Raw genomic sequence first — 13,207 nt, 5'->3', positions numbered from 1 at the left:
GGCATAAACTTTAATTTTCAAGTAACTCCACAAAAAAAGTCAAGTGGGGTCAAGTCCGGAGACTGAGGTGGCCACTCAATATGACCCCTTCGCCCTATCCACCTGTCCTGAAAGACCTCATTCAAATATTGACGGACAATGACACCATTGTCCAATGAGATGGAGCTCCATCCTGTTGGAAATAAATTTCATCCATATTTCCACCAGCTATGTCTCGAATAGCTGGAACAATTTGTTCGCAAAGCATGACTGTGTATACTTGTGCTGTCAAATTGCCTTCAATGAAGAAAGGGCCATCTGGTCTACCATTAAGAATACCAGCTCATACGTTAACTTTTTGTGTATATTGGGTATGATTGTCTCTTTTCCAGTGAGGATTAACGTCACTCCAGTATCTACAATTGTGTCTATTTACATTTCCAGTCAGTTCAAATGTTGCCTCATCAGAGAAAACAATATTATTAAGTAATAGAGGATCGTCGACAATCATCTCCATCATAAGACCACAAAATTCGATGCGTCTATCAAAATCGTCTTCGGACAACTCTTGGGCCAAATGGAGTTTGTATGGATGCCATTTATTCAATTTCAGAATTTTACTGACAAATGCATGACCGATTTCGTGTTCTTGTGCAACGCGATTGATGGAAATGTGGGGACTTTCAACGAAAGACTGTAAAACATCTAATGCCTTATCATTATTTGTTGCTGTTTTACGTCTACCAGATCTTGGGCGGCTTTTAACGCTACCAATGTCCTCGAAACGTTGAATAGTACGGATTACAGTACTTTTGGAGATCATATTATTTTCATTCCGAAAATGTTCATTAAATAATCGCGTTACTGTTTTATATCTTCTTTGTTGATCTCTCCATCCTCGCATCATTAACAGTGTTATTCGATCTCTTTCAGAAAGCTCCGCCATTCTTAATTAGAGCAAAGAAGAATTAATCAGGTAAGTGATAGGAAATTGATCTAAATAATTAAGTAGAGAAAAATACTAATTATTAAGTATTGGTCCAACTATCGATTTGTTTATTTCAACCAGCACTAGCAAAAAGCTCGTTGAGCAACTGAAAATCTAATAGATCAATTAATAATATTTACGAAAAAATTCTGGACTATTGGAAACAAAATGAAGATGTTTGGGACAATCAATTGAAGCGCAATGGCTTCTTTTGTTATAAAAACAATTTTTGGGGCTGTTCGTTTTCGTCCACGAGGTGACTGCTGCTCGCTAAGAAGAAGACAGCACTACATCAAAGATTCAAATCAGTGATCCGCATTGTTTGCTCAAGAGCTTGTATTACTATTGGTGCCTGCGAGAGTGAGACAATAAAGATCGGCTCCGCCAACACTTTCGGGCAGATTCCCGCTAACACCTTCGGACATCATGCATTCGAGCAGCTTCTCGCGATCATCTTCGGGCAGTTTTCCGCCATAGCCTACTAGCATAACCGCTTGAAGCCATACAACTTTGCTATTGGACATTTTTCCAAAATGCATTCTTATTGAAAATATTAGGGGGAGCCGATACTTTTCGATTAATGTATTTTCTTTAAACCAATTAATTGATCTCATTATTTCGCGCACAAAAGTATTAAGGTTATGATTACTGAAAACTAAATAATATTTTACAAGATATTTTATATTTTGTGTCAAAAAATTGTTAACTTCAAACCTTTATAACTCAAAAAGTACTTAGTGAAAAAATGGTTTATTATAGTGTTTTGAAAAGCTCTCGAGATAAGCTATAAGAATATGCAATAAAATGTTAGGAGTTCCATTTAAAAAAATAAGGTTGACCTTGAAATGACCTTGAAGGACATGGTCAAAGTCAAAGTCAAGGTCATCATCTTACTCCCCGCTTGAAACCATATAACTTTGCTATTGGACATTTTCTCCAAAATGCATTCTAACTGAAGATATTAGGGGGGTCCGATACTTTTCGATGATCCTGTATGTTAGGTTTCTCAGTTGGCGCTACTGTTCTAATATATCATTTCTTTTGTACAGTAGAATAGTGTTGTAGAGCTTTATTATAGTTATAAGTTTTACTTGTAAACACTTATGCTATGTACACATATATGTCTTAAAAAAATAATTTGAGTTTAAAAATTCTAAAAATAACACAGTACGTGTTGCGCTTGTACTTGGCACCTTTTTTTTACCTTTTTATTTAAAAAGGTAAGTTTAATATAAATTTTACTTGTAAAAATTGTATATACGTCACGTACATACACCATTAATATGTAAATGTCATTAATTTATACTTGTAAATTATCTTCACCTAATTCGCGTATTACCTGCACTATTTGCGTTATAAATTGTATCAAGTAGACCTTAATATTGAAGAGCAATCTCCCTGGACAACGCGTCAATAAGTACCGGTATTGATTTTTCGGTGGCACATCTCATCACATCGTCTGCTCAGCATCAGCTGATCGGCAATCAAATGACGTGCGTCATAACATACCATGACGCATACCAACAGTATTCTCATATATATCTACACACACACATATATATATATATGTGTGTATGTATGTATGTTATACAAATAAGATATAATTTGAAACGATTCTCATATAACTATAGCAAATAATATTTTATATATACATAACATGTTTTATGAAACAGTTAAATGACAGGGTATGTACATACATATATATATAACATATACAATGAAATAATAAAGTATATAATAATAAAATAATATATATATACATACATACATACATATATATATATATATATATATATATACAGGGTGCACGATTTATCTGAAGACATTGAAATATTTCGAGAACTATGCATTGGATAAAAAAAAGTGGTTAATGAAAGTTGTTAGTCTCGAAGGGGGACATCCAATGATACCAAACTCGACCACCCCACCCCCTGGGGGTGGGGGTTGGGGGCAACTTTGAAATCTTAAATGAAAACCCCAATTTTTTATTGCAGATACGGATTCTACGCCACAAAATACGTAAATTTTGTCCGAAACTTTTTTTTTTATTCGTGATAGATGGCGCTGTAATCGCAAAAAATTAATTTTCCGCAATTCTCCAGAAATGATCATTGGATTGAGAAATAAAAAATACCTGTTCAATATTTTTAAAGAACATAATAAAAGTTATTAAAAAGATAAGGTTTATCAACCTAACCTAAAAGATAAGATTTATCAACAAGTGCCAACAACTCGTGAAAACATGGTAGAACGCATAAGAAACGCTTGCGCTGAAACTCCCGCAGATATGCTTCTATCCTGTGTAGTCATTTGAAAAAAGGATCAATAAGTGTATTGAAGTTGAAGGTAAAAATTTCGAACACTTACTCTAATTAATTAAACAGTGAGAGGCAAGGGGACTCACATTAAAAAAGCACCCCGATCTGTGAGAGGTAAGGGGACTCACATTAAAAAAGCACCCGAAGGGAACATAAAACTACTACGTCCTCGTCGTTGTTCCTGTGTAACGCTAAAAGTAGTTCTCGGAAAAATTCAACGCTATCTATCACGAATGAAAAAAATTGTTTCAATAAAAGTTTCACGTACAATCTAATTCTGCAATGAAAAATGTGGCTCCCCATTTGAGATTTGAACGTTATCACCCACCCTATCCCGAGAGGATGGGGGGGAATAACTTTTATTATGTTCTTTAAAAATATTGAACAGGTATTTTTTATTTCTCAATCCAATGATCATTTCTGGAGAATTGCGGAAAATATAATTTTTTGCGATTACAGCGCCATCTATCACGAATCAAAAAAAAAGTTTCGGACAAAATTTACGTATTTTGTGGCGTAGAATCCGTATCTGCAATAAAAAATTGGGGTTTCCATTTAAGATTTCAAAGTTGCCCCCAACCCTCACCCCCAGGGGGTGGAGTGGGAGGTCGAGTTTGGTATCGTTGGATGTCCCCCTTCGAGACTAACAACTTTCATTAACCACTTTTTTTTATCCAATGCATAGTTCTTGAGATATTTCAATGTCTTCAGATAAATCGTGCACCCTGTATATACATATATATGTATATGTATATATATATATATATGTGTATGTACACATGCATACACACAACTCTCTCTCCCGTTCTCTCTCTCTCTCTCTCTCTCTCTCTTTCTCTCTCTCTCTCTCTCTCTCTCTCTCTCTCTCTCTCTCCTCTCTCTTTGTTGTGTGCAATAAATGATATCTAACGATATGAATATTATATGTTAATAATTGCAGTAGGGCACTATCTATTTTGACATTTCTTTTTTCAGTTTCGATTCTTGTAAGTCATGAATATCGATTTATTATGGTCTCTCTTTCTCTCTCACTCTCACTCCTCTCTTACTCCTCTCTCTCTCTCCCCCTCCTCTCTCTCTCTCTCTCTCTCTCTCTCTCTCTCTCTCTCTCCCTCTCTCTCTCTGTCTCTCTCTCGCTCTCTTTCCCTCTGTTACACACTTTTACCTCCTGTATTCTAACAATATTCTTCTCTCTCTTACTCTCTATCACTTGCTCATTCGCACTCGCTGCTCTTTGCTTCTTCAGCGCGCTCGTAACGCCTCTGGTGCCGGAAAAATGAGATGCACAAATCCCCTCTTCTCAGCGGTCTAGCGTTTCTTTCTTATTACTTTCTTACTGAATCGTAATTTTCCGTAATTTGGACTTTGTCTTAAAATATATATGGGGCATTCCGTATGAAGCGATACACCCAAATTTTCAAAGTTATACGATTATGCTGAAATTTGCACAAATTGTAGTCCTATCACAACTAAGATTTTTGGCCAAATTGTTTGACTCACGACCAACGGGTTGTCTAGTAACAGAGGCTTGAAGTTTTAGCATTTGGGCCGTTGTGGGTCCAACTTCAAACGCCGGTAAGTTCCAGTAGATTCCGATTTTCAAAAACAAGGAGTGATTTCTAAAGGTCTTTTTACGCCCTTTAATCCTATGAAATCAGTTTTGTTTTTAAGTCAAAATTTATTTAAAATTTTTGAAGGATAAGAAAGAAATTGTTTTTTCTCAAATTCAGACATCTTTGATTTTCTTCGAAAATATCTTTAAAAAAAGTAGAATTCTTGCCCTTTAAAATGATTCCAAGATCAAAATGGGCAGACTTTTAGTTTTCAAGATACAGCTTGTTTTAGGACCGAGCGCGTCACGCACGGTGCAGCTCGGCCGCTGTCTATCTTCTCCTAACCGAGCCGGCATTGAAGGCGGCATTACTCGCTTTTTATCATGCGCCAACATTAGAAGGAGACCGAAAAAAGTACATCTGTCCTCTTTTACTATCCGAAGCTAGTCGAAGTATGGAGCTCACATATATGCGGCTCTCGATTGTGTGCGTTATCCCTTGTACTAAGGGATCAAAGATGACATATCGAGACCGCTAGTAGATGATGGAGGGGATGGCCAATGCCGTGCTTGCGTACATGTACGTTCGCCAAGATCGGTGATTGCTCGGCGAGCGCATACGTCCAAGGACCCGCGTCCTCCGTGTGGCACCTCTGAACGCCACAGATGAATGCAAATTAGTAGAAAATCGCGTGACTCTTAGTGACTTTGATTAGTTTCTTTTGATTTTGACATTGACTTTTGACTTTATCCCGTATTTTGAGTTTCGACTTAGATTGGGTTTGGCTTTTATTTCGATGTTTCCTCGGATTTTGGTTTTGCTTTTCATTTTGATATATTTTCATTAAATAAGTAATAGCATAAACATGACAACACAGTACATGTATATGATATATGACACAGATCACATCACGTCTGGCCACAAGCAATAGAACTGATCGGATTATCTGTGGCACTTGCAACAGCGGCCGAGCTGCACCGTGCGTGATGCGCTCGGTCCTAAAACAAGCTGTATCTTGAAAACTAAAAGTCTGCCTATTTTGATCTTGGAATCATTTTAAAGGGCAAGAATTCTACTTTTTTTAAAGATATTTTCGAAGAAAATCAAAGATGTCTGAATTTGAGAAAAAACAATTTCTTTCTTATCCTTCAAAAATTTTAAATAAATTTTGACTTAAAAACAAAACTGATTTCATAGGATTAAAGGGCGCAAAAAGACCTTTAGAAATCACTCCTTGTTTTTGAAAATCAGAATAGTCTACTGGAACTTACTGGCGTTTGAAGTTGGACACAACGGACCAAATGCTAAAACTTCAAGCCTCTGTTACTAGACAATCCGTTGGTCGTGAGTCAAACAATTTGGCCAAAAATCTTAGTTGTGATAGGACTACAATTTGTGCAAATTTCAGCGTAATCGTACAACTTTGAAAATTTGGGTGTATCACTTCATATGGAATGCCCCATATATTTGGTGACAATGTACACAAAAAACACTAGGATACTTTTCTTCCTATTTTTTAAGGCTGAATCGACTGGGACTAGAAAACGTCGATTGGTTTAGCCATTGCTGGGATATGAATATCTCACCTCGTTTCAACTCGCAATTTCGCGTAATATAGGCACGGTGTGCCTTTTGATTAACGTAAGCTTGAATAGATGTAAATATCAGATACACGATATAAAAGCTTTTCAAATCGTTAATTACGAATTTCATGTCAGGTTTACGTAATCCATTCAAATAATTTATTTATAAAAAAGACTTAATGTGCGAAAAATTTATGAAAAAATATATATTATATTTTAATACATGTTAAGAATATTTAGTAAAATTTTTAGCCCTTAATCTTACTTTCCCAGAAATTATATTTTTTCAAATCGTTCCTTTCAATTTTATTTGTTTATAAATAGTTATAAAATATAAATACTTGATGTATTAATATATCAGAAAAATGTGAAATCATACTTGTTTTTATTAAACTGTAAACAATATATTATAAAAATGAAAGAGAAAAGAATAGTAAGTATACCTACTACTGTCACACAAATGTTATTTAAAAAGTTAAATAACGTATCAAACTATCTTAAATTATTCATAAATGTACAATAGTGTAGAATACTCACCGGTAATAAATGATATTATTCATCAATGATGTAATGACTTTTCAGCGTAGATAAAAACACTGGATCCGGAAATTCCAGCAGGCCTGCTTCGAGGAACTCCATGACATCGAGCTAAAACAATCCCGTATCACTTACGTAATTTCCCTCAAGGACTTGCGTAATTTCCCTCGAGGACTGGACACACCTCAACTGAAGACCTCACGGCTACTATTTTCCAAGATTGTAGCATTGCATTCGACGACGTTGCGACGAAGAGGCAGACTCAAATTCGTATTTAGACACTACTACGACACACCAATTTCAATTTTCACGAAGAGTATAGAAGCGATACGTACATGTGCGTGTGTGTTCTTGTATATCGATAGCGCGTAATCGAGTAATCCTTAAAACAGAGTATCTGCGGCGCCATAATGTCCAATAGGAAGTAGATCTCGTGTTGATGTATTCGCTTTGCGTTATTTTTTACGCGGGTGTGAGTCTTAACGCGATGGTTTTCTCGCCGCGGGGATCCGCGCGCCAATGCCCGAACCGAAAACGACTCGTGTATGATGATCATGATGATCGTGTGTGAATGTGTGCAGACTACAATGTGCAATACTCACAATATTTTGGAAAATATAATATCGAAGTTGCACGGACTATCCGCAAATTGTTTGTTTATTTAAAACATCAACAATCTAACGCATGGTAAAGGCCTCGTTTATTCGACAATCGAGACAATTCAACGATCTAAAACTCTATTAACTACTTAATAGTAAGTATCAGAACAATATTGGAGATCGGTAGACTCTGCTGTTGAAGTTCAAATCTACCAGAGACTCGCTGGTGGATTCGTCCGAGCGTAACATATATACAAACTGAAGGGATCAATTTGTGATTGCAAGCGCATAGAGAAAGAGAAAAAGAGAAAAAGAGAGAAAAAGAGAAAGAGTCGGACATGTCTATATGTACAATTACATTACTTCACATATTTTCGAAGCACCAGGTAAAAAGCAATAATCAAAACTCAATGCCTCGAGCGTTTCTCCTTCTTCGACTTCTTCTTGTGCTTAGGACTCTTATGCTCTTTGTGCTTATGTTTTTTCTTCTCCTTCTTCGACTTTTTCGTCTTGCTGCGCTCCACCCACTTGCCGGCGAACTTGGAGTCGTCAGTCTTGCTTGTCGACACGACGACGCTGCGGAACAGCGACTTCGGCAAGTGCGTCATGTCATCGTCGGCTTTGTTCGCATTCGTTGCGCTGCTCTCTTGCTTTAGCAACCTCTGCGGCAGCACCGGCCCATACATGTCCTGTGGTATCGCAGCTTCCGTCGTGTCGCTCATGTTGTTACGGTCTGCGGTACGGTGATCACTCTGCGACCCATGAGCTGCGAGCGAGCTGGTCTCTTCAACCTTGGAAGCCGTACTTTCGTTGGACCGATCGTCCTTGGCACATGTTTTCGGTTGTACCAATAGACTATCGAGATCCAGCTTTGCAAAAATACCCCGTGGCGGGGACGTATTTCGTTGCGTATTTATCTCTTTCGAGTCTTTCCCGATCAAGATCGACTTGACCGCTTCACTGTCGACGTTCTCCTCCGACTCACTGTCGGAGGAATCCTCGCTGCTGCTGAGGAAAATCGCCTTGAACAAATCTTTCTTCTCCTCTGACTGATTCTTGAACGTGTTCGCCGGTCCGGCAACTACCCGCTTGTCTTCCGTTTCTTGGTCATGTGTATTCTTGTCCTTGTTGGAATTATCGGCTACATGCTCCTGGCCGGTGTCTTTCGGCGTAGTCGAAGGTGCGCTCTGAATGCCTTTGCCGAAGACTTTTTCATATGAAGCTTCAAAGATCCTAAATTTCTCAGAGACGACTTCTGAAGGTTGATAGATATTAGATGGGATATTCTTGGGGCTGACGGCTGTTTCGTGTACCTCTTCAGTCTTCCTCGACGACTGAGGAATTGGTTCTTCAGTTTGCGCTTTGGACACGGTGTCAGTAGCTTTCGTAAATTTAGACGAGCTGCACCAGTCTAACGAATCGAAGATGGAGAACTTGGCTGTCTTTCGGTCCGTCGTGACTTCAGCGCAGTCGACTTTCGGTTCGGGAATGTTGAATCGCTTGCAAACGGCACTCGCTGGCTTCCATTTCTTCCGTTCTCGAGTGAGTTTGCCAAACATCTTCAGCTTGACCGCTTCTTTCTTATCTTTGTCTGGATCCAGCTCGTCCACCGTATGATTAACGCTTGGTGCAAACTTGTTCGCCATATAATTACTCGATTGTTCGAGTTTGGCCGCTTGCTCAAATTCCGTGCGTTCCTGCTCTCTTTCCCAAGCTGTCATGGAGAACGGTTGAATGCTCTCCAGTTTGTTCAGCTCATCATTCTTCAAGAAAGTAAGATACTGTTCAAATCGTCTCTGTTTGTCCGGGTCAGACAAAAACAATTTTTTCGTTTCGCTTTTGTCCGGAACGTCATCTTCGTTCGACTTATTCGTACTCGATGACGTAGACGCGGTAGCGTCCGTGAAGTCTTCCAGCTTCTTCAAGTTGTCCGTGTCATTCTCTCCGGACCCAACAACACCGCCCTTTACGAAGATTTGTACATTCAATTTGTCCAACCATGAACTGCTTGTCTTCATCGTTTGTTGGGTCTCCAGCTTTTGCTTCTCCTCTGTCTGTTGCTTACCTTGTAAATTCAACGTTCTCGAGATCATGTTCGAGGCGACGGACGTGCTCGGTGGCTTTTTCGAGCGATCGTCCGGGTCTTCTAAAATCCGCGCTCTGTCCACGGCATTCAACTCTCTGCGTTTGCCATTTTCCAAAGTGCACGACGGAGTCGCGATCGGCGGGTAAAATCTACTCTTCCTGACGGCATGCACCGGCGCGAAGTTCTTCGACAATTCCGGTGGCTTAAAGAGTTTCTTGCTCTCGAGTCTTTCCTTTGCAGAGACAAAACCCTCTAGGCAGTCGGTTTGAGAGCTACTCGGGCCGTCTTCAGACCATCTCGTCTTCGTCTTGTGTTCAGGACCCAGAGCGAAATCGTACCGCGACATGTCTTCTCGTTCATATATGTCATCGTCATCAGCCTCGAACGCGCCGACTCCAAACGCCTGGCCGTGTATCGACAGTTTCTTGTTTTTATCTTGAACGCAGAACGCTGGAGTATCAAACAGATCGATGTGGCTAGAAAGAACTTTCCGTCTATCCAAGCCCGAGTAGCCAATGCCGAAATAATTGTCCTTCGGTTTGCACCTGAACGGCTCGTAATCGTCGGGAGCGAAGGTAACATCGGTGAAATCATCGTCCGAATCCTCAGAATTGCTCACTATTATTTCACGGTTCTCCTGTGTTTGCTTTAAGCTCTTGTTACGCTGTTTCATCCTGTGCTTCTCTCTCTTGGTTAGCCTGGAACCCACACCTTGACCAAGTTTCCAGCCCATCTTTTTCAGCAGGACAATGCCAACTGTTTCTCTGTTTTTTGAGTGCAAAATATTAACATAGCTTTAAGTCTAGACATTTCCACCTAATTATTTCCATCTTAGCCATAAACATAATGCTGGAGATTGACACTTAAAAAAAATGATGAGATAAAGATATATCATTACATTAAATCTCGTAGATACTAACTTGACAGGTTTAAGAAGATCTTTCAAGACCGGAGTGCCAGGAATGGGCCCACTATTATCTTGGCTTATCCTTTCCCTCTTCTTTCCTTTCTCTCCACGATCAGCATAATCACTGGTAGCTCGGATTCCTTTTGGAGCGATCCCAAAAAGACTTGTATCTTCCTCATCCATAAAATCTTCTGGCCGTTGAGTAATGCTATCTGCCTTGCTGCTCCTGGAAGACTTGAATTGTTGTGGTCTCCAGCCATCGCGAGTACCAACGGTATTGAAGTATCCAGCGGAAAAGCCACCTGTAAAGGCGCCATGAAACCTGCGCCTACCTTGAGCATCATAGGCGTACTGATCTTCGACTGTAACAGGTTTCTTTCGTGGTATGTTTTCTGGAAAATATAAACTCCGATGTAGCAAATAATGATAAAACGTTGTATGACTACATGACAGTTCGTATTGTCTGCATACCTTCGTCCAGAGGATCAAGAGCCACGCCGAATGTCACATAATTTTCATCCGATGAATCTGACATTGTTCCAATATCTCAATATTTAATTCTCAACATTATATTATGATCAAAACACGATCGAATATTCTTAATCTTGCAAAACGCTGTCAACGTCGTAATTTTAAGGTTAGGTGAAGTATTCGCTGGTATACAAAACTTATCAGACAGTCAGTTCAGTTCAATTCAGTTCGTTTGTTCGTTCGATATATGCCTTGATAGTAAGGCATACCCATACGTTATTCACCAGCTGCGTTAAGGGCAGTTCAGTTCAATATATGGCTCCGGACAAATTAAGGTACGTCCACATGCCATTCTCCAGCTTTTTGGACTTAGCAGACAGCCTCGGAGCATACGATATATTAAAGGTCTACAGGAGCCATACTAGAGACCTCTCGCGGAGACCTGCGAACTAGGCAAAATTATATTGCAAATTATGAACAAAATACGAAGAGAATCACCTTATATGTACGATATTTGCAATCAGGAGAAATGTCGGCAGGGTCGTACAGAGCGCTTTTTTGGAAAAAAGTCGAAATAAAAATCGATTAAATAACTTGAATGAACGTTCATCTCGCGGTGCACGAACCTATATTTTCATTTATTACAAATTTTCAAGAACTTAAATGCAAAATCGGGCTCTGTACGACCTTAGATATTAATATAAGGAAGATGTCCATGTACGATCGCGAGCATAAAGGTTTGTGACCGTTTTTTTGCAACTTTCGGAACGCATCGCGACTCGAGAAGAATGAGAGTTACTGCTCCGCCTGTGAAGCACACCTGCGCAGTGACTCACGACGAAAGGCGAGAAATGAAATATACGCGGTGGGACATATTATAATAATACAAACTCAGATGAAATGAATACTCCAGTATTAAATGGAAATGAGGGAACACGGAACAGACAAGAATCATCCGATGTAAGTCTTATACTCCGGAGAACATCCGAAAAAGGTAAAATACGAACTTAATTAAGAGAATTAAGCTGCATTACGATAGTTACGATTCTGTTATACATTTATATATGATTTATTGTTCCAGCAACAGCCATCTTCTATAGCAGAAGCAATGATATTAGATACAGAAGCAGCTGTTATAGCGAATTTTGAATTTTTGGGACATACAGACATGGACATGGAAGAGGAAGAAGGAGATGGAGACGATGAAATTTATGATGCAAATACAGATACCAAACCAAATAACGCTTACTATCATGTTGCGTTTTAATGATATTGTTTACGCTATTTGTTAACATATATGTTGGTATCTGTATTTGCATCATAAATTTCATCGTCTCCATCTCCTTCTTCTTCTTCCATGTCCATGTCTGTATGTCCCAAAAATTCAAAATTCGTTATAACAGCTGCTTCTGTATCTAATATCATTGCTTCTGCTATAGAAGATGGCTGTTGCTGGAACAATAAATCATATATAAATGTATAACAGAATCGTAACTATCGTAATGCAGCTTAATTCTCTTAATTAAGTTCGTATTTTACCTTTTTCGGATGTCCTCCGGAGTATAAGACTTACATCGGATGATTCTTGTCTGTTCCGTGTTCCCTCATTTCCATTTAATACTGGAGTATTCATTTCATCTGAGTCTATATTATTATAATATGTCCCACCGCGTATATTTCATTTCTCGCCTTTCGTCGTGAGTCACTGCGCAGGCGTGCTCCACAGGCGGAGCAGTGACTCTCATTCTTCTCGAGTCGGGATGCGTTCCGAAAGTTGCAAAAAACGGTCATAAATTTTTATGCTCGCGACCGTATGTCTGATAAGCAAATATGATGTATGCGTGGCAAAATTTGTAAGTGTAAACACGGAAAGTGTAGCCCAGTTGCACTATAGTGCAGTCTATATGACCTAACCTTCCTGCCTTGCGTTCGTGCGAGCAATGCATTAGTATTAGCGTATATATGAGCAGTGCATAAGTATTGCCGTGTGTATGTATATGAATACTTTCCAGCTTCCACTTTAAAACATAAGAAGATATTTTGCCACGTTGACGATATATGTAACCACCAAATTGATATGGAATATTCCTTGAACTATTATCGAGGTTCCTACAGAGCCAAATTTTGCAATCCGGCCGTCAATAATTTATCATATATTAATAAAGCATCCGCCGTATCAAGCATCG

The 13,207-nt window shown here is 39.0% G+C and overlaps 2 protein-coding genes across 4 annotated transcripts in view; one reads left to right on the top strand and one right to left on the bottom strand.

The window, feature by feature from the left end:
* LOC105189996 (kinectin) overlaps window positions 1-7,597 on the top strand; it is a 34,274-nt gene extending 26,677 nt beyond the window's left edge. For all 3 annotated transcript variants that reach the window (XM_025302344.1, XM_025302343.1, XM_025302345.1), the window contains one exon: window positions 7,004-7,597. In XM_025302344.1, the coding sequence (XP_025158129.1) occupies window positions 7,004-7,073 (70 nt within the window). In that variant the 3' untranslated portion in view covers window positions 7,074-7,597. The remainder of the gene's footprint in view (window positions 1-7,003) is intronic.
* LOC105186269 (G patch domain-containing protein 1 homolog) lies at window positions 7,424-11,355 on the bottom strand. Its single transcript, XM_011146346.3, has 3 exons — window positions 11,022-11,355; window positions 10,564-10,942; window positions 7,424-10,407 (listed from the first exon to the last, which is right to left on the bottom strand). The coding sequence occupies exons 1-3, from the start codon at window positions 11,083-11,085 to the stop codon at window positions 7,965-7,967; spliced, it is 2,886 nt and encodes a 961-aa protein (XP_011144648.1). The 5' UTR covers window positions 11,086-11,355; the 3' UTR covers window positions 7,424-7,964.
* Window positions 11,356-13,207: the final 1,852 nt, after the last annotated feature.

This window comes from Harpegnathos saltator, unplaced genomic scaffold (genome assembly GCF_003227715.2).
Source record: "Harpegnathos saltator strain DR-91 unplaced genomic scaffold, Hsal_v8.6 scaffold486, whole genome shotgun sequence".
In the NCBI taxonomy this organism is placed as follows: Eukaryota; Metazoa; Arthropoda; class Insecta; order Hymenoptera; family Formicidae; genus Harpegnathos; species Harpegnathos saltator.
This window is presented reverse-complemented; position numbering and strand designations above follow the sequence as displayed.